Source organism: Meriones unguiculatus, chromosome 11 (assembly GCF_030254825.1).
Source record: "Meriones unguiculatus strain TT.TT164.6M chromosome 11, Bangor_MerUng_6.1, whole genome shotgun sequence".
In the NCBI taxonomy this organism is placed as follows: domain Eukaryota; kingdom Metazoa; phylum Chordata; class Mammalia; order Rodentia; family Muridae; genus Meriones; species Meriones unguiculatus.
The window spans coordinates 60,860,623-60,887,295 of NC_083359.1; the positions used below are offsets into that span (position 1 = coordinate 60,860,623).

Below are 26,673 nucleotides of genomic sequence, written 5' to 3' on the forward strand. Positions count from 1 at the left end.
TAGTTTAAGAGTGGTATGCTTGTATGTCAAGTTAACAAAGAATCAGTTTGTGCTGGCCAGTTTTATGTCAACTTGCCACAAGCTAGAGTATCAGAGGGTCAGTAAGGAGCACTGCATCGTTATCTCTGCAACAGTTTCTGCCTCCACTTTCCTGACCTGTTCCTGCCTTCACTGATGAACTAGATGTGGAAGTGTGAACAAATAAACACTTCCCGCTCCCCAGGTCGCCTTGGTCATGGCATTTCATCACAGCAATAGAAACCCTAAGATTCCCCTCCAAGGTCAGAGTTATCATCCAGCCTACAGAAGATTACCTTATACCTTCCTAGGTTGAGCTAGGTCATATCGTTCTTGCCAAGAATTTAAAAATAAATGGCTTATCACTTTGTAAGAAACTAAAATATCAAACACAAAAGGAGTTTCCCCATTCAATCGGCTTCCGTGTCTTTACACATGTGTACCCTTTTAAAAACATGGCTTTAGTGTGTGGAGATGGAGCTTTAACATAAAAGAATTGTTTCACATGTGACCTTTCACAGCTTGCTTTGTTTACTCTTAAGTTCTTAAGACAGATCTAACTCATACTGTCCACATAGCTTTAGGCGTCCCAAATGTGGAGGTGTCCCAGGGTAAGCATTCATATGCAGCTTGTAATGCAGTTTACAATGTGATGTTGTGTGTCTAGATAAAGTCTTGGAGCTGAGGCCTGAAAATGGAACTTCTGTGTTACAGGTTATGCATGCCACTAAAGTATACATAACTAACAAGTGGATATGAATGGCTATTGGACATGTGCTTTCACAAAATGCACATTTTTCACAATATGTTGTTTCAGCTACTTTTCCATAGTTACCAGCAAGTTAAATATATTTGATCCCCAAAATGTTTTATGTCATTTTCCTGTTTTATCCATTAGAAGGATTTCCTTATATGCTTGTGCTGTGTGTAGAGCTAACCCCCAAATGTAAGTTTGCTGGAACACTGACATGATGCTATTTTGCAAGCTGGTTTAACAAGTGCTTGGAGTCCTTCAAGGGACACAGACCTACAGCACAAGTGACATCTGGAATGTTAACTTAAGTTCACCGAGAAACTTATTTTTTAAGGTGAAATTTATAACCCTAAATCAGAAAACTTGGAAATTAAGTCACAACCTTTATTTCACTTTAAAATAATAAAAATGGCTTCCTGTTTTCACCTAGGATAACATTCAAGATCCTCAATATGAGCTAAGAGCTCCCTTGAAATATGGACTCTTTGCATCCCAGTGCCCCTTCCTCAACCAGCTCTCCCTCTTCCTCTCTGCAGATGCTTCCTACCCCACAGCCTTAGCAAATACTCCCTTCCCTCTTGCAAATTCTTTTCCAAGCCTTTTCTTGGCTTTCAGCTCTTCCTCAGCTTTCAGACTTTCCTTCTTACTCAGATCACAGCACAATAAGCTGCCTTGGTTTTCTGTCATGTCGCTCAGTCTTTCTCTTCCATTGCTCTTTTGACAACCTTTAATGATGTGTTTATTTGCTTGTATAGTTGCCTACTTCAACAGATTGTCAGCTCCACATAAGAAGGGCTGCGTACATTTTATTCAACACTCCACTACCCAGCAATACAGAAATAGCTGACCTTCAATCAATGACGGAGTGAGGATAAATAGTACTAATTAATGGATAAAATGACAACAATCTAAATTATAGCCGGCTCAGTGCATGACTAGAGAATTAACTATTAGCATGCCAATAATGAGAATACAATATGATTGCTCATTTTGTAACCCTAATAATATCTTGAGTGGATCCTATTTCAAATAATAATCACAACGCAAATCCTCCTGCACCAAAGCCTAATATATTTATTTTATGTAACCCTTGGGGCCTTTCTCAACAATCTGAAGAAGAAACTCAAGGCTTGGATAAAGGAACTAAGAAACATGTCAGATAGAGAGCTCACAAATCTTTATGGTGAGCTCCCCAAAGAACCCCTAGGATCTCTTCAATGAGGATGGCTGCCTTTACAATATTTCCACTTCATACTTACATACTTACAAACTGCTACTAAGCAATAGTTTTCACCGTAGGTTGCTATACATCAGAATTTGTTTGCTATAGTGGACTTTCTGGAAAAAAAAAGCGTGGGCGGTTTGTAATTTTCTTTTTATTCTAAGACTCAAGACTCACACATCAGCCAGGTTAGGAAGAGATTTAGAACTGTAATAAATCCTTCCTTGCTTTTCCGGCTTGCACATTATCTCATTCAGTCGAGAGCACGGGGGAAGTTCTGATTTATGTGTTTGCCAGTTCTGTCCACACCACCAAGGCTCTGGGGGGAATTTTAGTTGCTGTTCTCTTTAACCAGATATAAATAGATTCCTTCAGTCAAGACCACAGTCAATATTTTTTAGCAAGTTTCTCTATAAATCTCTGTGCAAAGAAACAACACAATATTGAATCAGATCCTCTGAGTTTGTGGGGATATTCTTTGTTTGTTTGCTTTCATATTCAATCTTGCCTGGGCATCAGGAACACTTCTGTGACAAACCTTTAAGTTGAAAGACACTTCTCAAAATTATTTACTTTTAAAGTAAGGACTTTGAACAAATGCAACAGTTTTTTTTAGCACTGGTTTTACAGGCAAAGCAATGGTCTTTTCTTACTTATAAAGTGCCTTATAGCATCAAATCTCATTATATACAACAGTGAGCAGAGGGTACAAAGACATTCTTACTTTTCTCCCATCCAAGTACTAACCAGGCCCAAGCCTGCCTACCTTCCGAGATCAGACCAGATGGGGCGTGTTCAGGGTAGTATGGCCATAGACATTCTTATTTTCTACCTAGGGTAGCTAACCCACATCCAAACAGTGACCTCAGAAAGAAAACCAGATTCTGGATAGTGTTGAATATGCCCATGTCATTTACCTCTTATGTGACCCTCTTGGCCACTGTGTTAGTTAATTTTTCGTAGATATGATGCTAATACTCACAGGAACAACATAACAGAGAAATGAATGGGCTTGGGTCCTGGTTTCAGAAGCTCCCAGTCCATCACAGCAGGAGAGGCACGGGGGAAGGGACTCAGTCAGAAGTGGCAGAGACATGTGGTAGCAGCTGGTTAGGGTATGTAACTTCCCTCACCCCTATTTTCGAGGTAGACAAGAGCCTCTTAGCTGTGGCTGCCATTCATACCGCCATCCCTCTGCTGCCGGCCAATATAGACAAACGGTGTTGAACAGTAACCTGAAGTTCTGTGGCGGAGCAGGGCCCTTTCTATGTGTGACTACAACATTTGTTTGCTGTTTGTTTCCTTTTCTTCCTCCTCCCCTTCTTCAATTCCTCCCTAAAATAAGCAGCTTGCTGTTTGGTGCTAATCATAGGGCAGAGAATGATCAGCCTAATTCTGCTAACTGGTCCATTTTGAGTGATTTCTATGTTGTAAGCTGAGCTAAGATCTGTATATCTCCTCACTGAAGTTCTGTTTTTTTCTAAAACAACTCAAGGAGGTAAAGATTTTCGTCAACACCTTTCTTTTATAAATGAAAAAACAGCCTGAGGACTGACCAAGTTACTTGTCGAAAGTCTCAGAGTCAGTGAATCCATTTATGATCTATGTTCAGTCATATTTTCTAAATGGTAAAATTCCCTTTACTATAATTTCAATATAACTCCCTAATGTACCAAAACTTGTAATTTTTCATGCTTCATAATTATATGTGCCCTTTGACACTCAAATCCTTATATCATTCACACTGAATTTCTTGTGATGAGAATAAAGGATGACATAATTTTTTTATAAATCAGTATTTGATATCATAATGATGACCAGAGGGCAGCAGGTATCTCCTATTCACTTGCTGAAACAAACAAAAAATCCATAGCATCCTGATATTTGCAAACCAGAGAAGTCAAAACTTTTATTGCACACAGAGCAAAAATGCCAATCAATAGTCCCTAGACAATGACCATTGCTTAACCATAAGCTATCACTGACTCGATTGCTTCATCTCATTACTGCTTCCAACTACGGGGATCAGAAAAAAAAAAAATCAGTGGAAACAGAGACAAGTGATGAGTCTTTACAATAGAATCTGGAGTATTCAAACGTTTTCAATTTTCCACAGTGAAATAAAAAAGGAGAGTGGGAAATAGTTTCTATGTCTATCAATAAAATCTTAGTAAGAATTAGATTAAATATACATCAAGCAAGTTGTTTTCAAGAATTAATAACAATATTTTCCACTTACCAGTCATGTTTCTCAAGTACCACAGACTTTCTGATGGTTCTTGCAACATCTTTACTCTCTAGTTAGCTGTAAATTTCATTATGGTTATATGTGCTTAACCAATATTCTTGCTGGTTGTGGATGTTTCTGTTTATGATATGTAAACATGTTTTTGTTAAAATTCCAAATTGGGGATTTTAGTTTGTCCATACCTGTTAATCGTCTTGTGCAGAGCTCAGTCTTTGCCAGGTGGATTTAGCTGAACACTGAGGACTTTGAGGGGTATAACTATGACAGCCTAGAGGAAGAAGGTGCAGCTGCATGGAGGAGGACTGCGTGCTGCTGGTTCATCCTGCTGCCACATTAGCTGTTTGCTGATTTGTTGATTACCTGAACTTCTGGGTTGCTGGATGATTGATACTGTTATTGCCCCTAAAAGGATCCTACAACCCTACCCAGCAGGAAGTAGCAGAGAGAATTCCGCCTCTGTCCCCACTAACCTTCTTTCCCTTCTACCTGGTGTTGGGGGTTGAAAGAGAGATAGGAGTGTTTAATAACGCTAAATAAAGTGTGTTTGTTAAGAAATCAAGGTCAACAGTTGTTGATGTTATAATAATGCCCATTGCGTTCTTTCTATATTGGGAAGAACATCCAATACACTGGGCAGCACAATTACGAGACTGACTAACAGCATGTATAACACAAAATAAACTCATAAAAGGTTAACACTTTGGAGTGCTTTTACAGATTTCTGGTGTCTGGGAGAATAGGTGGATAAAAAAAAATCCCAGTGAATGTTTCTTCTTGAAAACTGTGTGGAATTCAGTCTTCCACTGTCATGTTTCTGAACCCAGGCTTTCTAGTTATTAGTGGTCACCTGTCTGGCACAGTGTGTAGTATAATATCAACACTGCATGGAAAATGAGGAAAACTGTAGAAAGTATCAGCTTAATGCTTTGGATGGCAAGAATTTTTAGTTTAATTGCTACAAGCAACTTGTTTCTAATGTAAGTAAAAAAAAAAAATGATAAAGTAGTTGTCACTTACCAGGCCAGCAGTGACAAATGTAGCTGTCAACAGTGTCCTCACATATCGCATCATTGTGACAAGGCTTTGACCAACAAAGAGGCATCAAAGTCTCACAGTGTGTCCCTGTGAAGCCACTACCTGTGCAGTCACAGTAGTAGCTGGAGAGAAAGTGAAAATTTCATGTCAACTCTTGGTAATCATGAAATCAACCCTCTTTATCCTAGCCCCATTTTGTCCATCAACCTGACGCCATGACATAGTCTTTATCATACCTCAAAACCACCATGGAGTTATTTCTGTAGGCCTGCATGGTTATATGTTTCTACATCAATACCTTATTGATTTGAAAAATGACAGTAAAGCTTCATGCAACACTATTTATTTGGAAGCTGGTTTCTTCAGGCTTAAATAAGACTATGGTATTTAAATCATAAGCTCATTGTGATAATTATATATGTATGAATAGAAACATAATTTTCCTGTATATCTGGGTAGTGGTTACTATTAAGTAAATATAATTATTAGTACTTTTGAAGTTAGCAGGTAATTATTTGTACCAAATAAGGTCTATTACAAAAAGTAAACATTTTTACTCAATAGAAGTACTCATGAGTATATTATAATTATGGCGTTTGTTGCCTTTTTGATTACTTGGATATTTCAGTCTATTTCTAGCCATTCATTGACTAAAACTATTTCACAGTGCCAAAAGTCTACCTGATGATGTCTCCTCAAGGATTTAGTGTGGTAAAAATAAAAAATGGATTTGCACACTTAACTGCGATAGGAAGGGTGTATTGAGGGGATGCTTCAACCACAGAACACTTGCGACCCATTCCCTGTGGCTGTGTATATTTATCATCAAGCACCCATGCTGGAAATGGCAGATGTTGCATGGACATAGTTCTTATGTCTCAATTAGTTAAAAAAAACCTACTCATTCTTTGTTTAATTAAAAATACTAAAAATTAGGGTCAGAAACATGGCTCTGCACATGAAGGCACTTGTTGTGCAAGCCTGGGGACATGAGTTGTATCTTCAAACCCACAAAATGTGGAAGGAGAGAGTCAACTCCACAGAGTTGTCAGCCCTAGATCTACACACGTGTCCTGTGGCACATGCATCCATCCCTAACACATACATACACACACACACACACACACACACACACACACACACGTAATAATAATAATAATGATTAAAAATCTACTTTACAGGCCCCCTGGGCCCAGATTTTTTATTCTACTGCTCTCCTTGTGGAGCTCCTTCCAAGTCTTTCTATCTCCCCCTTCTTTCATAAGATTCCCTGCACTCTGCCCAAAGTTTGGCTATGAGTCTCTGTATCTGCTTTGATACCCTGCTGGCTAGGGTCTTTCTGAGGCCCTCTGTGGTAGACTCCTGATCTGATCCCTGTTTTCTCCCTCTTCTGATGTCTATACTGTTTACTCTTCTGAATAAGGATTAAGCCTCCTCCCTTGGGTCTCCTTGCTATTTAGCTTCTTTAGGACAATAGATTTTAGTATGTTTATCCCATATTATTTGGCTAATATCCACTTATAAGTTAGTATCTACCATTTGTGTCTTTCTGCTTCTGGGTTACTTCACTCAGGATGATCTTTTCTAGTTCCAACCATTTGCCTGTAAATTTCATAATTTCCTTGTTTTTAATTGCTGAGTAGCATTCCATAGTGTAAGTGTACCACAATTTCTGTATCCATTCCTTGGTTGAAGGACCATGCATGGAGACGACCTAGACCCCTTGTTCAGAAGCAGCCCATGGGCAGCTCAATCTCCATGGGGATTCCCTAGTAAAAGGAACAGGAACAGTCTCCGGCATGAACTTGGTTGCCTGCTCTTTGATCACTTCCCCCTGGTAGGGTGGCCTTACTAGGCCACAGAGGAAGAGAATCCAGACAGTTCTGGTAAGACCTGACAGGCTAGGTAAGGTCAGATAGTAGGGAGGACCTCCTTTATCAGTGGACTAAGGGAGAGGCTTGGGGAGAAAGAGAAAGGGAGGGGCTACAGCTAGGATACAAAGTGAATAAATTGTAATAAGTAATAATAATAATTTAAAAAATCTACGCTATGTGAGTCATTAGAGACACAAGACCTTTATTAAAAGAGCACATCTAAGTTCACAGAATTCAAGAGTCCATTTGAAAGCTCTGTTGGTATGCAAGAATCAATTTTCTCACATGAATTATGGGAAAGGTGTTGATTCTTATTGTGTGAACACAAACTTGAACCACATAGGTTGATCACCTCACAAATTAGATATTGTTGTTATATTTGAAATATAACAACAAATTGAAGAAATGAGTCATGACACCTTTAAGAGTAGAGAATAAGGGCACGCGTTTTCAGCGTGTTCGCCTTCAGAGCCCAAACGCTTGTATTATCTGCTGAGATGCTTCCTGGAGAGAAGGGTGTGTACTGTGGAGTTTTCATGCCCTTGGAAGTTTTAGTTATGCTAACCCCTGTGTCTCTGTGGGGTCCGGTTAGCTGACTCCAGGAGTCGAGACTCCCTACCAGAGGGTGCAAGAAAAAGATCAAGACAGGAGGTCTGATTTAAGACAGCGTTTCATACTTTTAAAAAGAAATGTGCAACCTTGCTGCTTTAGTTAAACATCTTATTATCTTATTAAGTACCTTATGGATATACTTGAAGCACACATGCCTTTTATTGCACTCTTTTTGAGATTTAGCCATTTGGAAATTATATTTGAAATAAGCTATGAGTTTCTCTGTGTGTGTATGTGCCATTGGGATTGAACTCGTGGCCTTCTGCACACTAGGTATGTACTCTACAGCTGAACTTAATCCTCAGCCCCATGTCGGATATTTAAAATAGAGTGAAAGTGATTTTATTTCTACTCTTGCAAGAAATTAATGATGTGAACTCATGGGAGCATCTAACATGCCTTTACTTCAGATTCTTTATTACAATTAAAGAAGAGTATGTAATACAACTTTGGAACAGTAATGTTCCTCTTGCTTCACACTGGGCTGTTACCAAATTAGGGAATTCTAAGCTCAATGCTATTAAACACTGCTCTGCACTCGACAATGCAGTATTCATACTTTAAGCAAATATGAGAATGTTCTTTACAGAGATACATTATTTGATGTGAACTCAGCTATCACTGTGCAAATAAGTTATATTTATCACATGAAGTTATAATGTAGTATTGCTCATTCACCTGAAAACCAGTAAGATACTCTCATTTGGAGCAGAATTGAGTTATGCTTTCTGAAAATTATGCTGTGTCAAATTTATTCAGCCAATTCCCCAAACAGCTGAAAAGCCAAGATACACCAATTTAATAACACTGCTCTTTAAGCATCAAGTACAGACAAATTCTGAGCGATTTATTTTTCCACTTGATTTATTTGCTTACTTTCATGAATATAAACCTTGTGCTCACAACTTTAACAATTTATAGCATTGCTTTTGCATCTTCCTTACCAATAACAGATTTATTACATGGGGTTTAGATGTTGGTACTTTTTTCCTATGATATATGTAGTTCTCAACCATTACAAGAATGTCTTATAAAATCTTCACGTAGGATAGATGTCAACCAAATAATTTTTTTAGTAAAGTCAGAATGCTGCAACTTTTCATTACTTAAAGCGTAATGTAATTTGTGACTCAAATGAAGGGCATGAGAGCTTGAAGTTCACCACAGCTGTACAATAGTGTTTGGTCTCGGTAAGTCCATCACACATCTCTAGAGCACATACCTGTTTCCTCCATCCACGCAGAGACCTCCATGGAGACACGGCTGACTGGCACATTCATCAAAGTTGAGTTCACAGTGGTCTCCAAGGAATCCAGGTGCACACTCACAGAAGTAAGCCCCGAGAGCGTCCTGACATGTAGCACCATGTAGACACGGCTGGGATCCACATTCGTCAATTTCCAGCTCACAGTTCACGCCTTTGATTAAAGCCAACACAGAGAGCCAGGAAAGTTTTAGCAAAGCGAAAATATTTTAGTTGTTTGGCAATAATTTATTTACTAAAGCACTTGTCAAATGTTATGTTACCCAAAATAATTTCCCTCCTCTACTCTAATTGCTCTTAACTCGGTGTGCCTGTGGGAAGGTGCACAGAGCACAGCAGCTGTCGCTTGTGCGGCTTGCTGCCTACAACAGCTTGTGGCTTTGTTGTCTGTGGAAACAAGGAGTTATTTTTAGAATGAAGTTACTGCTAACTGTACTTTTGTTGGAAGACTAAAATGTACTGGTCAATGCCCCCCCCTTCATTATTTTGAAACACTTAGTCTAGTTAGGCCGAATAGAGAATGGTGGTTAAAAGCTCGGGCGTGTTGTTTGGTGTCTTAGCAAAGACAGTTACTAGCTAGATGTTCTGGTCAATTCGTATAGACACTTTAAAAGTTCAGAAGAGGACTGTTTGTGCTTACACATCCTTTGTTGATGTGCTTTTAGGCCAGGATAACAAATTATATGTTAAAACATTGCGAGGTTCCAAAGCAGCACAGAGGTGGTGCTAAGGGTGAGTTTGTTCTCTTTTCTTGACCTAAAATGCAGTAGAAATGTTACCAACAGCATATGCTGTTTATAGCTGGATTCTATAAATACCCACATTAAAAAGTAGCAGTATAGAACATTTGACTTACTTTTTTTTGAGAAGAAAAAGATTCTATCTGTAAAACTTAAAAGTTGTCCAGTAGTATCAGGCCACACCCTCATTCACTATTATTCTCCTCAGGACCCTCAGCACTCACCATCCTGTCTCCCCACCTATCCTCTCCCTCAAAATCATTTAATGAGTGATCTCTAAAAATACAAATCTGATTATGTCAATATTTTGCTGAACTTTTTAAAAATAGCTTCTCCCAACAAGAAAGCATTTTTTCTTTGTGATTCAGTAGGAGCTTCTAATGGATGGAAGCTACACCTCCTGCTGTGTGTGCGAGCCATGATGTCTTGTCTTTCACCTCACACGAATGTGCCCCTTACTAGTGATGTGTCACCCATCACCCCCTACTTCCAAAGAGTGGTGTGGGTGGCACAAGATGCTGGAAATTACACTTAAACTGTTGCCTGAGCTTCTGACGTTGCCCTCCTTCACTTGAACATCCTCTGTAATATCAATGTATTTGTCATATTTCTTTTCTTAATATTTTTATTTTAATTTTTATTAATTACACTTTATTCACTTTGTATCCCCCCCATAAGCCCCTCCCTCCTCCCCTCCTGGTTCCATCCTCCCTCCCCCTTCTCCACACATGCCCCTCCCCAAGTGCACTGATAGGTCACCCAGTCTTTCCCTGGAAAAGGTCTAGCAGAATTTGCGTATTTCCTTTTTTTCATTTTAAGTTTTTTCTTCACAATTTATTCATTATTTTTCCCATTGAAGCCCTCTCCCTCAACTTCCCCAAGTCCCCCTCCCTTCCTTTTCTCCTCCTCCCCTTCCTCTAGTTCACTGAAAAGGGGAGTTCTCCACTATTGCCATCTGCCTATAGCCTGTTAAGTCTCATCAGAACTGCCTGGTTCCTCTTCCTCCGAGTCCTGGCAAGGCTGCATCATAAGGGGCGAGTGTCGTATTCTTACTTGTTCATCTTACTGTAGAAGGGCTGACATCTTTGGGGCCAGTGTTTGCTATTTTCTGTGGCATCATCTTACTGTAGAAGAGCTGACATCTTTGGGGCCAGTGTTTGCTATTTTCTGTGGCATTTAGTATATCTTCTTGAACAAAATATATGGTCAAGTAATTTTGAATAAATAATCATTACAACTTTGTGGTAATCTATCCCTTATCTCTGAAGGATGAGCTGGTGAGCCAGGGCAGATATTCTTGGTGTGCCACTAAGGCTGGGTCTACTGTCCCACAGAGACAGTGAAGTCAGTTTATAGCTTTGACAAATGTCTACAACAATTCATGTTTTCTCTAGGCCTGTCCAAAACTTCTGATATACATTTGGAGATATTTGTCCATTATTATGTAGCTGTTGACAAGGGGAGATCTGTGTTAACATTCTGTGCCACTAGATAAAGCACATCACATGCTATCAGTGTGGAGCAGGTCTCACATCGGATGTTGTCCCCATCACTCACTGCAACAGCCAGAGAGCACGTGACACATGCAGGGCAGCCACCACAAACCATTCTGAACACCCTGCCCATTATCTTCAGAGCCCGTGCTTTAAAAATAATCGTTTTGAAGGTTTATCATGCTAAATTTCAGATTCCATGCAATAAATGTGATTTATTTATGCACCTATGTCCCTTTAGAATAAGAATTACGCTTCTAGCTATGGGCTGTTTCTGTAAAACCACTCTGTGGTTAATAGTGCATGTCTTTGAGAAATGTATCTGTACAGAGAGGGCAGCAACTCTCAGTTCTCTTGCTGCTATAAACAGTCTGTTCCACCCTCTCACACACAACTGCAGAAAAAAATTTTTTAACAGAATGCAAAGACTTGTACTTCTTCCTTTCTTAGTTACAGCTCCTTTATCTCCTTCACTTGTCTTATTGTCCTACCTAAAACTTCAAGTACTATGTTGAATGAAAGGAGGAAGTGGGCATCAGAGAGTTCTCAAAAGATGAATTACAAATGGCTAAGAAAAAATTTAGGCATATTTAACATCCTTAGCCATCATGTAAGTTCTAATTAAAATTAAGTTGAGATTTCGCCTAAAAATAAATGGGTAAGATTTTAAAAAAGATAATAAATGCTAGAGTAAGTGTAAGGGTACTTATTCACTGATGGTAGGTGTGCAATATGGCACAGCCTACTTGGAAATGAGTATGTGAGTTCTCCAAATAGAGATAGATCTACTCTATGATCCATCTACACACCTCTGTGCGTACACTCAATGAACTTCACATCCTAGTGCAGAGATACCCGCTGGTCTATGTTCATTGTTGTTGTGCTCACAGTAGCCAGAAAATTAAATCAGCTTAGATTATCACAAACTGATGAGTGGGTGATAAAAATATATAGTATATTTACATAGTGGAAAAATAATCAGCCGTTAAGAAAAATGGAATCATAAAATTTGTAGGTAAATGGATAGAACTGGAATTAATCATTCTGAGTTAGGTAACCCAGACCCAGAACAATAGTTTCATGTTCATTTTCATTTATTACATTTAGATATTCAGATTATCATGTTTTGGTTGGACTATCCATAGAGGTCAGGAAATTAGCTAGCAGCCACGGGGAGGGGAGGACAAGCTTTCAAAGGGAGATTGAACATGGTATAAAAGGTCAAATGGGAATAATGGAACAGAAAAGGTAAAACTGGAGTGGAGATGGTAGGGCAGGGTAGAAGAGGAAGTGCAGGGAGGGATAAATAACACTAAAGCGCTTTCAAAAAAGTGATATGGAAACCTACTATTGATAAAGATCTCATACACACACACACATATGTGTGCACACACCCACAATAAGAAGAATTTGGACTGAGTTACTTGATGGTGGGGGACATTGCCTCTACTAGATGCTGCACCCTAATAAAAGCCAAGCGTTAGGAGGGGTTACCTCTTTTGGCGTTGTTGGCTGGTGAGGTCCGATAGCCCTTCAAACATTACCTGTCTTACCAATAGTATTTGTTACCCTCTAGAGATTGACGGTAAGACCCTATTGCTGAGGACACTACAAACTTGAGTCGTAGGACATGGAGAAATAGAGCTGGCACTGGCCTGAGTGCTTCAGCTCTGAAGTCTAGCTTTCATGGTGATTGAATGTGTTATGCTTGCTGTCAGAGGAGAAGTCAGCATCAGTCATAACAGCTGGGATCTGTGCAATAATGAGTGGTCTGACATGCTCACTGGTGCAGCAGAGTTATGAATGCCACGAGAGAAGCCACCTGCTTACTCTGGGACAGTCTTAGTTTCAGAGACAAATTACCCCGACAAAAGCAACTTAAAAGAGAAAAGGTGTATGTTGCTTGCAGTTCAGGGGTACAGCCCATCATGGTGGCAAAAGCTTGTGGTGGCTGGTCACATTATATGTGCAGTCAGGGAGCAGAGAGTGAAGACATGATTGAGTTCGCCTAGCCTTGCCTTTTTTATGGTATCTAGGACCCAAACCCGGAAAACGGCATCACTACTTTTATAGCAGATCCTCCCACCCTAACCAACATATTTCCTCACAAGCACGGCTAGAGGTTAATGTACTCAAAATAATCCATTATGGGTGTGCCTGGAAACTTGTCTCCTAGGTGGTTCCAGATTGTGTCAAGTTGACCATGTATCAGGAACATCAGCATCTTGTGGGAACTTGTGATATGTGGCTGTTCTTGAGCCCCGCGTCAGATCAATGGAGTCAACTACTGTGTTTTCGTGGCAAGTTCTTAGGTGAGTTTGTCGCATGCCATTTGTAATTCATCTTTTGAGAAGTCTCTGATGCCCACTTCCTCCTTTCATTCAACATAGTACTTGAAGTTTTAGGTAGGACAATAAGGCATTGGTACACATTATAAGTCCATGAAGTTGGAAATATCACTGGAAATTTTAGTACATGTTTTTTATTAGGCTTTAGTGTTTCCCTGGATAAAATAAGTTGTGAAAATATTCAGTCTCCATGTGGGTTCCCTAGTAAGGGGAGAAGAGACAGACTCTGACATGAACTCAGTTGCCTGCTCCTTGACCAATTCTCCCTGGTGGGGTGACCTAGCCAGCCCACAGAGGAAGAGGATCCAGGCATTCTTGATAGGACCTGATAGGCTAGGGTCAGAAACTAGAGGAGGATGCTCTCCCTTATCAGTGGGCTAGAGAAGACATATAGGGGAGGGAGAGAAAGGGAGGGTGGGACCAGGAGGAGATGAGGGAGGGGGCTACAACCAGGATACAAAGTTAATAAATTGTAACAATAATAATAATAATAATAATAATGAAATTAAAAGAAAGAAAATTGGTGAGCCTTCTTCCTAACCATTGCCATGACTGTCTTTTCCTTTCATGACCATGATAACTCTTCCAGGTAAGATCCTAATTTTTTCACACCTGGATTTTTATGCCTTCTAAACTATTAAGTAAATTGAGTTTTAAAAATATAATATTTTTGTATATTTTCTATTTCTTAAATAAAAATATATCGTATTCTTAAAAGATGAGTTTAACGTATCTTATATATGAAAATTAAATGCAATGTGATTTTTTTCTTATTTCAAAATAACTTATATGCTGAAGATTGATTTTTAACTTATTCATTTATGCCTCTCTTCATGATTTATTTTTCTGTATGTGTTTTTGGTGTATGTAGGTGGCTTTTGTATGTATGTACACATATGTATAAGTGTATAGAGGCCAGAAGTCAACACATAATATCTTTCTGGATGCTTCTCCACATTTTTTTTATTTTTGATACAAGGTTTCTCACTGCACATAAAAATCACCGATTGGCTGGCTTGGGTAACCAATAAGCTATAGGGAGGCAGGGGTTATAGACAAAAACTATGAACTGCACAGGCTTATAGCTAGGTACTACGAGTCCAGATTCAGGTCTTCGTGCTTGCTTTGGAGAGCACCTTTACCCACTCAGCCATCTCCCCAACCCTTCAAATATTTACGTTATAATGAAGGAACTACATATTTTCCTATAGCTTTCTTTGACTGGAAATTTCAATACATTTTTTATTAGATTTTTATTATCCAGTTGGTCTTTCCCAGCCATACTTCAACACTGTTTTCTAATCTTGAAAGCATCTTAATAGAAAGAGTCGACACTGTTAATCTGGTTAATTTCAAGGAGGACCTCAATTACAAAAGGGTTACTTGCATAAACTTGAACTAAGATCAGACAGATGCCCTGCTCTGTTGTCCCTTTCACCAAAGAAGGCCTGCAGTGCTTACTTCCAGCTTCAGTTGTAGTTGGTTATGCAAAAGGATTCTCACCTGGTGCTTCACCGGCTTGCTCCGAGCTCATGTTTGCGGCCAATGAATCACGGCTCATGAAGTGCGATAGAGTGTACCGACGGTTCACGCAGTGTGAACCCTCTCCACACACTGGCTCTTTCTCCCCTCCTGCCTCTCTGTCTTTTAAAATTTATTTCCTTTCATTGCTTTGCTGCTCAGAAACACACAGGCTTTTTTCCACCCTGTAAACCCAGTTCTTTATGATCATTCCAAATTCAGATGCGGCACACAGCAGCTGGCTCATTGCAACAGTTTTCAAGATTCATTACAAGGTCTAGGTAGAGTCAGGGAACTCAGGAGCATCTAGTCAGACTGCTCATACTCTTCTTTGTGCCTTATCAACTCTGGCTTCTCCCACGATTCTACTCATCATTTCTAGGATTTCTAGTAATTGGTTTAGACTGCTACAAGCTCTGATATTGTTGGGATAGCTGTGAAGTAATTCAACAACAAAAGTCTCTAAATTAGTTTCACAATGAACTTAATTTCTGGTTCCCATCTCCAAATAATTTTAGCATTATCAGTTAAATTTGACCCTCTGAAGGCAGGGTCTGAACACTTATGTTCCACATCTCTAAGTAATTGGTATTCAGGCATGAGAACAAGATAGGCTACCACAACTCAGGCTACTGTACTTCTGCAGATGGTAGATGAACGAGCCTTTGACCATATCCTTGGAGCTGAGCAAACCTAGCCCACTAAGAGCAGTCGTTATTCTTATGACCTTATGTGCATTTCATGTAAATTCTATTTTGTAATTACATTTTCAATATTGTTCATAAATGCCTCATAAAAAAATTTGCCTGGTTTCTTAGAAAACAAGAGGAAAATGTAGCCTTATGGGAACAACACCATTATATTAGGGGACTTACAGCTGTATTTCAGTGTTTTACCAGGAAAAGAACATTGGCTATTTTGGGTCCAGGGAAGACATTTTGTAATCCATAGTATAAATGAATTAGTTGTAGAGAGAAGTGCACTCTTAATAAAATTTCAATAATTTTAATATACCTTTGACATTTATTTCTAAATTTAGGCTGAAGAAAAGATTTCAGTTAATGTTCAGACTTAAATAGGACATTCATCCATCCCTTCTATGCTCAGGAACCATGCAGAAGAGGGGTCAGAAAGCAAGTATTTGCTGGAAGATAAGGAAAAGGGCTGCAATATGTTATCTTTTGGATAAGACACAGGCATTACAATTATAGACTCAGAGCACTTGGGGAAGCCTGTACTGAGTCAGCAGCCAGGCAGGGACTCTGGTAGCCTTATACCTCACTGCTGAACTATTTGCTCCCAATACAGTCAGCAAGAGTGGGGTTCATTGTCTTCATTTGTGCACCCACTAGTGACTCCATAAGATGCCACTCCAATGTGCCTGAAGATGGCCCTGGTTACACTAAATAGGCCACAAGCCCAAACCAAACAAAAAGTCATGAATTCTTCAAGGGACCTTGAATGAAGGACGAGAAATAATAGGGATGTGAGGGAAATAAAAAATGGCTAGTGGGAGAGAGTATTCAAATACACTATATACATATGTGAAATCGTTATAAATTTTATTAATTTAAAAATGCAAAAAATATCATTGACACATTGTAAGCAATCAACCTGATGTAGCATTATTTTCTCTAAGAGGTAAAATAAGAACTGGCTCACTGCCATTTATGGGCTAGAGCACTAGATGTAGCCTGCCTTCTTTCTAACAGAGTGCATGAAGTGTGGGGCTTTGGGCCTTTGAGGGTAGGCCTAAGTCAAGATTGAAGAAACTGAAGGAACTGAAAACCAGAGCTGTCTGACCTTAAAAGTGGTCCCATGAAGCCCATGGGCTGAATCTAAAAATATTTGTCACTCTTGTTTTAAAGTTTTTTTCTTACTTTCAATTGAAATAATTATAGATTTTTAAATTTTTTTGTGCTAATTGAAAGATGCTTTGTTTTGTGTGATCCTTGAAGAGAAATTTCTAGAAAACATGTGGCTGCATTTTAATTTTCCTTATTCTGTTCTCCTTTCCACTCATTTTTTTCACTTTATAGTCTTTTTATTTTATTTTATTTTTCTTATTAGTTACATTTTGTTAACTCTGTGTCCCAGCTGTATCCCGCTCCCTCATTCCCTCCCCAACCCACACTCCCTCCCTGGCCTCCTCCCTGCCCCTTTCCAAGTCCACTGATAGGGGAGGACCTATTTAAAATTTAAAATTTTTATAATACAATGTGTAAATATGTGCGTGCATTGTGGACGAACCCAATCAAGCTAAGTGTCTATCAGAACAAAAACTTATTGTTTTTGCCTTCTCTGATTAGAGCATTTAAAGTTCTTCTGGTTGGCCGAAGTCCACACTGTTATCAGGTGCAGCCCCAAGCAACAGAACCATAAACTTAATCCTCTTCCTCTCTGTCACCTTGTGCTCATTTGCCAGCTTCTTTATTTATCCATGCTCTCCCTCTGCCAGCCCGTGGCAGCCACCATCCACCAACCCCTATTCTTTGTGTCAACTAGTATGAGATTGGCTCTTCATGCCTGGTTTAGTTCACTTAAAATAATGTCTTCTAGGCTCATCCATTTTGCGGCAAACAGAGAATACAAGTGGCCAAGAGATACATGAAACGTTCCTCAAGATTTCTGATCACCAGAGAAATATAAACTGTGACATTATCTTACAATGGTGATATTGGCAATGTTCAAAATGATAAATGACAGTAAGTGCTGGGAAAGTTTTTGGAAAAAAAACGGAGCTTTATTTCATTGGTATATTATGAATTTTGGAAAACACTGTGGAAGGTCCTCAGAAAATTGGTTTACCATATGATGTAATGACCCCACTACTGAATACATAGCTAACAAAAATAAGGGTTTAAAGAGATTGTCTTCTGTCCTTAACTGAAACACTGCTCTTAATAGCCAAGATATGGTAGCAGCTAGTGTCTATTCCTTGACAGATAGATTAAATAGGATGTCTGTGTGCAAAGGAACACTATTTATGCTTTATAAAAATGGAGTCTAAGCTTGCAGTTATGGAGAGCTCCTCCTGAAACAGCAATAGTGATGCCAAATGCCTGCTCACAAGTTCGGTGAATTCAGCAGATTTCAGTGATTTAGCAAGCTTTCTCCCTAGCTATTAGTACCTTCTAATACTTTTGCTATTTTTATACGTAATTAGGCATGTAGTTTATTGAATATGAAAGAAAGAGTACATATATAGTCTTAAATGTGAAGACCTAACGGCACTTACCAGAGTACTCTTGAGGACAGACACAAGTGTACCTTCCTATCTCATTGAGGCATACAGCCGCATTCATGCAGGGATCAGAAACACATTCATCCACTTCCAAGTCACAATGCCTGCCTTGGTATCCGGGCACACAGAAGCAGGAGTAGCCGTTGAGGGCATCCTGGCACACAGCCCCATTGTGGCAAGGGCTGGATGCACAGTCATTGTGCTCTGTCTCACAGAACCTTCCAGCATATCCAGCAGGGCAGATGCAGACAAGGTGATCAGGGCCTTTGTGGCAGGTGCCTCCATGTTGGCAGGAGTTCCCGCCACAGGAATCGGTGGCAGTTTCACAGGTCAACCCACTGTACCCAGGAGGACATTGGCACAGGAAGCCCCCTTTTTCTGGGGTATTCACACAAGTGGCAATTCCTTGGCAGGGACTGGAGAAGCAAGGATCTTCCAGATCTTCACAGTCTTTGTCCAAATTATTGGCTGTGCCTGAGCAACAATTGTTGTCTTGTGGAAAACTCTTGCACATAGAATTGTTTTGGCAGGAATTTGAGAGACACCTGGTATTGTTTTTATTGCAAAATGAATCTAAAGGGAAATAGAAAATATCAAGATTAAAATTACAAATGTAAGGATAAAATTAAAGAAAAAAAACAAACACAGCTATTAGTGAAACACATCATGGGACACATTCCGATATTGAGTTTTAAGTCTTCATTTTATCCAGAAATTTTCTATGCTTGTTAATAGGAAACTAAGATGGGGGCCAAGGAGATGCCTCAGTCAGTTAAGCGCTTGTCTTGCAAGCATGAAGATCTGTCTCGTTTAAAAGGCCAGATTTGAGAGCAGACACTTATAGTTCCAGCACTGGAGAGGTGGAGCCTTGGGACTGACTCCCTAGCCTCTCAACCTGGTCTAATCAGTGAGTAGCAGGCCAATGAGAGAAAAAAGGGACCCTGTCTCAAAAACAGGATGGATGACATCTAAGGAATAACATCTGGGGTTATCCTTGACCTACATACGTTTGCTGGCTTCTACATTTGCACACATGAACATACATAAGTACACACTGCAAACACATGTGTGTACACACACACACACACATGAAAGAAAAGTAACTTCACCACAATTCTTTTCCATCTTCCTTTCTTCAGTTCTATGTGTGGTTGAATAATGAGAATCAAACATTGTTAGTCCCTCCAGCTACTCACAATTCTGATGGCCACCTTCTCTCATTAAGACTCTAGGAAATACCAGGAGATCACTTAAAAACGCATCTGTGAATCAGTTGCCTTAACTGAAACACATTTAAATCAATCCTAATTTTTGATTTACGACTGACTATTTTAGCAACATCGCTACTTTATGCTCTAAAAAGCAAAGCATAAAAAATGGAAAATAATGAAACCCTGGTTATTCAATGGGTACACTGTGCTAAACATTCCAGGTCTTCACACATAGCATTTCTCAACCGCACAGCAACACAAAACAGTTACATACATTTCAAAGATTAAAACAGTGTCTTCCTGCAGATATTATATTGAAGGCAAGGCTTCACCCTTTATTTTTCTGAAAACTTCTCTGTTCTAGGAATCTTTTTGAAAATATAATTGGAATAATGGCTCCAAGAAATCAATAAATTTTTTACTTTCTCTAAATTGACTGGATACATTTCTAACGAATCATCTGAAGCATTGTGTGCTGGAGGATATTAGAACACTTTAGAACTGGAGAGGCTATGTGTGATGACACCCATAACCCTAGTTCTTGGTAGACAGAGGCTGGTCTTGATTTAAAACCAGCCTGGTGTGTGTAGTAAAAATTTTCTCTTTCTCTCTCTCTCTTTCTCTCTGTCTTTGTCTCAGTCTCTCTGTCTTTCTCTCTTTCTCTCTCAGACACACACACAGGAGAGGAAGTCATTTATAAATCAGACTTATTTGTCCAACTATACTACTAATTTGAAGAGAAGAAAGCATTTAAGTACTTACAGATTCAAAGTTTACTTTTGTAACTTGATATTTTTTATAAAAGGACGATTCTGGGGGACCATGAGAATGACAATGAGACCAAGAAACAAGACACTCATTCTAGGAAATCTTGTCAGTAATCTAACAAGATAGAGACAAGCAGGTTTTATTAAAAAAGAAATCCCATCACTCCAGATGTGTCATCAGTATTAGCATTAAGCAGAGCAGAAAGTGCAGCCTCGTGAGGGATGCGACAGAGAAGAAAAAGGGCAGAGTTCTGTGTATGAGAGGACAGCAATAAACAGACCAACTCCAAAACTCTAAACAATTTTACTGCTGTTAAGTTTGGAGACCGCTAAAAGCTGTACAAGAAAGGAAATGAAATCAGAGTAGGTTAGTAAGTGAAATCAATACATAAACTAAAGGGAAATAAAATTGTAATTTAGGAGAATAATATTTTACTACAAAATAATATAAAGCTGTAACTGATATTGGGAGCAATAGAGCTGTGTGTGTGTGTGTGTGTGTGTGTGTGTGTGTGTGTGTAACCTGCCAAAAAATTAAATCTTTTTTTTTTTTTTTTTTTTGCCATAGTAGGATGACAATACATTATGTTTTGTTTTGTTTTGTGACAAGATTTCTTTGCATAGCCCTGGCTGTCCAGGAACTCGATATACAGAACAGGCTGAACTTGAGCTCACAGAGATCTAGGCAGATCTCTGCCTCAGCCCCTTTAGTTCTGGGATAAAAGATGTACACAATCACACCAACCTAGGCTGCCAATATTTAATGTCAGCATCTAAAGATTAAAAAACCAACCAACCAAACAAACAAAAAAAACACGTTTAGGGAGTTTGTCCTGGGGTGTGCATCTTAGGGATAAGAAGAAGCTGTGTGCTTGGTCAGAGCCCTAGGGATTTTGAAAGGATTATTGAAGACGAACGTGATGAAACATTTGCAAAGCCAACCAGGTGGGTTTCAATACAGTCCACACCCTCTCCTTCACCCTTCGGTTTCCGTGTGTGTTTTGAAGTGCTTTTAGTGTGGGTTCAAGCCTCACAGCTTCCTCTCTTTGTGCCTGGTGCCATTGACACCACACCTACATAGGTTTGTGGATGTATGCCTTCTTGTGGATGCTGTGCAGCAAATGTATTGACCAACGAGACCAATTGTCTGTCAGAAAGAAAATTCTGTTTTCAAATTTATAAAATAACTTCAGTTTGCCAAATTTTATTTGACCTGGTTTCACCTAGGCAGGCTTCAGACTCAAGGCCTTCTTTCTTCTACTTTCTGTCCTCCCTTCCACAATGCTGGAATTATAGGCATGTGTCACCCTGTCTGGCTAGTCTAATGCATTATTGAAAGGAACAATTTGATTAAATAATTAAATAAGCAGCCACGGAAAACATATCACAAACCCATGATGGGTGGCAATGACATAAGGATCATGACCACTCCCAACTTTTTCCTGATGCTTGAAAAAAGCCGTGTTATGCCTGTCACACTACATTCTCTCAATGAAAAAGGAAATAATTTTAATAATTATTACACTTTAAAATAAGACATTAATAAGGCTTACATTTATCATTTGTTTTTAGTTCCCATGAAAAATGGACATAGAGAATTTGGTTTTCAAAGGAGCTTTTTAACTGAAAATAGAAAAATGTCACCGGTTGCTGATACAGAGGCGGCAGCATCTTTTCCTTGCAGTAAAGTTCGCCATCTACTGGCAGTCACAAGAAATTCTTCCTTAGAGAGCTTTTTTTTTTAATTTTATTTTTTTCTTATCAGTTACATTTTATTAACTCTGTATCCCAGTTGTGTCCCGATCCCTCATTTCCTTCCAGTCGTTCCTTCCCTCATCTCCACCCTGACCCTTTCCAAGTCCACTGATAGGGGGGACCTCCTCCCCATTCATCTGATCCTGTTTTACCAGGTATCTTCAGGACTGCAAAGCCCTCCTCTGTGGCCTAACAGGACTGCTCCTCCCTTCGGGGGTGGGGAGACCAAAGAGCCAGTCATTGAGTTCCTGTTAGAAATAGTCCTTGTTCCCCTCACTTTGGGAAACCAATTGGTTACTGAGCTACCACAGGCTACATCTGAGCAGAGGTTCTAGGTTATATCCATACATGGTCCTTGGTTGAATGTCAGTCTCAGAAAAGACCCTGTGCCCAGATATATTTGGTCCTTGTGGAGCTCTTATCCTTTCCTCATCAGACTAACTCCCCTTCTTTCTTATGATTCCCTGTACTCTGCCAAAGGTTTGGTCATGAGTCTTTGCTTTGAAAACACTGCTAGTTAGAGTCTTTCAGATGCGCTCAGTAGACTCCTGTCATACATTCAATGCACATCCCATCTGTCTTTCTAAATGAGGATTGATCATCTTACCCCATATCCACTCTCTTGATTATCTTTTTTAGGTGTATAGATTTCATTATGTTTATCATATCTTATAGGTCTATATAAGTGAGTATATACCGTGTTTGTCTTTCTCCTTCTGGGATATTTCACTCAGAATGATCTTTTCTAGATCCCACCATTTGCCTGCAAATTTCATGATTTCCTCCTTTTTGATTGCTGAGTAGTATTCCATCGTGTAAAAATACCACAATTTCTGTACCCATTCCTCCATTGATGGACATCTGGGTTGTTTCCAGGTTCTGGCTATTACAAATAAAGCTGCTATAAACATGGTTGAGCAAGTATCCCTTTTGTGTACTTGAGCAAACTTTGGGAACTCTGTTCAGGAGACAACTTCCTGAACAGAACACCAACAGCACAGGCTCTAAGAGCAACAATCAATAAATGGGACCTCATGAAACTGAAAAGCTTCTGTAAACGAAAGGACACCATCATCAAAACAAAACGACTGCCTACAGATTGGGAAAGAATCTTCACTAACCCTTTATCTGACAGAGGACTAATATCCAGTATATATAAAGAACTAAAGAAGCTGAAAAGCAGCAAACCAAGTAATCCAATTAAAAAATGGGGAACAGAGCTAAACAGAGAATTCTTGACAGAGGAATATTGAATGGCAGAGAAACACTTAAAGAAATGCTCATCCTCATTAGCCATCAGGGAAATGCAAACCAAAACGACCCTGAGATATCACCTTACACCCATCAGTATGGCCAAGATGAAAAACTCAAGAGACAACACATGCTGGAGAGGTTGTGGAGAAAGGGGAACCCTCCTCCACTGCTGGTGGGAATGTAAACTGGTACAACCACTCTGGAAATCTATCTGGTGCTTTCTAAGACAATTAGGAATAGCGCTTCCTCAAGACCCAGCTATACCACTGCTAGGTATATACCCAAACTTTGCTCAAGTACACAAAAGGGATACTTAGAGAGCTTTAAACTTTTCCTTTCTTCTTTTTCTTGTCCTTCTAAGTGCAGCGGGATTCCTTCAAGGGAAATGTCCTGAGTGATGCCAAGGAACAGAGCAGCACTAGGTGGGCTCTAATTGCTGTGCAGAAGGGGTCCTGGCTACAGGTACAACAGGGTTTCCCCCTCCTCCATGGAGATGCCGGCCAGGAGCCGTGGGGACTGAGTACAGCAGCAGAAGTATATTAAAAAAAAAGCATTTCCTGTAATTTCTTATAAGTAATTTTTTTGCATTTCTCATTTCCATCTTAAAATCTTAAAATAAAAGTTTTCTGTTGGTTGGAAAGGTAAGAATTCCAGTTTTAAAGATATCAAAGACTCAGCTATAACTGAATGGTCCTTTTGCATGCCTGTGTCAGTATATATTATTCTGTAATTAAATTCACACAGAGAACAGGCAAATTCGAAATTTGGCTTAACTGTTAGGTGGGCCATATTTATTTGCCTGGTGAAACAGAAGAAAGAGTCTTTGCAGGGGGGAGCAGTTTAATTTCTCAGAGATTACTGTTGATGACATTTGCTCTTCAGTTTGTTCTGGGTTTTCTTCTACTTACCTAAAAAAACAGATAACTACAATTTTTGAATATTCAACTCTCTGAAAGAGTATCAGATGACTCTTTCCTTTCTTTTCTAGTGACCAGGAAAGAGAGAGTGGGGCAGAGAGGACAGCGGTGCAGCACAGAGCCTGTCTCTGCTGTAAAGCCTCAGTCTTCTCCTCTGTGAAAGCAGAACACAGCACTTTGTCTCTCAGGAGCTTTTATGAAGATGAAGTCATTAGATTTTAATGCTTGGCAAAGATATACTAAGCCCTAGATAAACGATATACATATGGGTATATATCAACACACATAGAAATATATGATCTTGGAGAAGGCTTTGAATTCCTAACAGGAAATTTACCATCTTAATACACGATTAGCAATACTATTCACTAAAAAGTGTTTGTTTTACTGATAGTTCTCACTGCAGGGATTGTGCTCTGGAACATAAAATGGAAGACTCGAGTACACCTTGCCTTAGAGAGGTGGTCAGCTCACTAATGTGTTATGCCGGATACATCATTCCCACGGAGTACTGGGCTGCGTCAGAACCAAGTATGTTATGGCATAAAATGTCTGTTCTCAACTGCTTGCATTTTGCAAAAACACACCTTTCACATCCACCTATACATTTAAGTGTCTATTTAAAGGCTTGTCTCGGAAATTAGCATGCAGTGAAGTTGTGATAATGATCTAACCAACCTTACCAAGGACATGATGTGCCTCCTGTTGTCCTCAGCACCCGTTTATCCTAACATATTTCCTACATCTATTTCCTGAGCATGAATCTGCCAAGCCATGGTTCTTTAGTGTTGTTCCTTTATATACTACCCCTATGAGAAGAAATAATGATCAATACTCACTTTCAAAACCACATTTTCCACCTAAATATTCTGTTGTTACCACTTTCTCGGGATTTACTAACCCAGTTCTCTCCATAAAACTCTCTAATCATGCCTGCTTTTCAATTTTATTGATACTGAGTTTAAGCATCAAATTGGCTCTGTGCCAACAGAAAGATGGTAAGGGGGGGATGGAAGAGCACTTATGTATCATATCTGGTTCAAAAATGGCAATTTTAGTGTGCCCATCTTTAGTCAAACTAAACACTCCCCATGACTCTCCCAGTAGTATATGTACACTTATTTGGGTTGATTGTTCAGAGGCATGAACTTTCCCTGAATCATGACTAATTATAATAAATCCATCCATCTATCTATCTGTCCATCTATCTATCTATCTATCTATCTATCTATCTATCTATCTATATGTCTATCTACCTATCTATCTATCTATGTTTTCCTTAAAGCAGTAGGACATGGACCAAGATCTTAGCAAACTTATTTCTAAGGGATGTTCTAGGTTTGGTGTAGAACAACTTTGAAAATATGATCAGACAGTGCTCTCCATTTTAATTTTACTGTACATTTAACCATACCAAAAGAAGAGGAAATAAACACAGGATTTGTGATCCCAATGTGTGATTATTCTGACAGCATGCAGTGAATGGTATCTGATGTTTTTATAGAGAGGATTAAATATTTACTAAGGAGACGCTATTAAAATGAACTCAGAGGTTAACATGTTGACAGAGTCAAACCCACACAAACAGGTTTCATCTCAGAATTTTAATTTATGAAAATGAGCCCATTTGCTGAATTCTCCTTAGCCTGGTGTTCTGCAGAGAATGAAATTCTATTTTAGGTTAGGTCTAGGCTGGGTAGGGGCTGGCACCGGAGGGAAGCACATCTTTATTCAGGACACAGTCAAAATGGCTTGCACATGGCACAAGGCAGCGAACAGAAAACTGTTGGATAATGAATGAGTGCACAAAAATAGCTGAATTCTCACTGAAGCCTTGCTATGAAATTCCTACTTTGACCTCTTTTGGTAAAATCAAGCAGAACAAATCATCAGTTAGATCACTCACTTTGATCCATGGTATGAGAGAATGCAATAGTTAAACTAAAATGTAGATAGATTCCTTTAAGACAATCCCTTCTCCCCTGGATCCTGAATGCCCAATGCCTTGCATAACTTCAGTATTTTGTTAGATGTTTTTTATATACACTTTATTATTAACACCACCATACACGAAATTCAGATCCTTTCGATCTAAAGATGTTAAGCTTCCCTGGAAGATGAAAGCATCTAAGATTCCCCACTATGTGGCTATGTGGCCTGCACACCTAAGAGTAGGGTTGGACTGCTTGTTGGTCAGTATGGGTTAGGCAATGCATCACATGGTTCTTGCCTTGGGCATCAATCATGCCCATCTCATTGCAGGTGTCTTCCTTCTTCTAATAACCTCAGAAAATGACTGAGTAATGCAAACCGTGAAGGTTTTTTTTTTAACTAATTATCAGTCAATGAACATTTTAATAAGGTTTCATCGTGTTTCTTTGCCATTTATAGAATCA

General features: G+C 39.3%; 1 protein-coding gene across 1 annotated transcript in view; it reads right to left on the reverse strand.

Annotated features, from left to right (window-relative positions):
• Crb1 (crumbs cell polarity complex component 1) overlaps nt 1-26,673 on the reverse strand; it is a 190,821-nt gene that overhangs the window by 122,199 nt on the left and 41,949 nt on the right. Inside the window, exons 2-4 of the mRNA XM_060365044.1 lie at nt 18,368-18,946; nt 8,986-9,181; nt 5,260-5,399 (exon numbers count right to left, since the gene is read on the reverse strand). Coding sequence (XP_060221027.1) covers nt 5,260-5,399; nt 8,986-9,181; nt 18,368-18,946 — 915 coding nt within the window. The remainder of the gene's footprint in view (nt 1-5,259; nt 5,400-8,985; nt 9,182-18,367; nt 18,947-26,673) is intronic.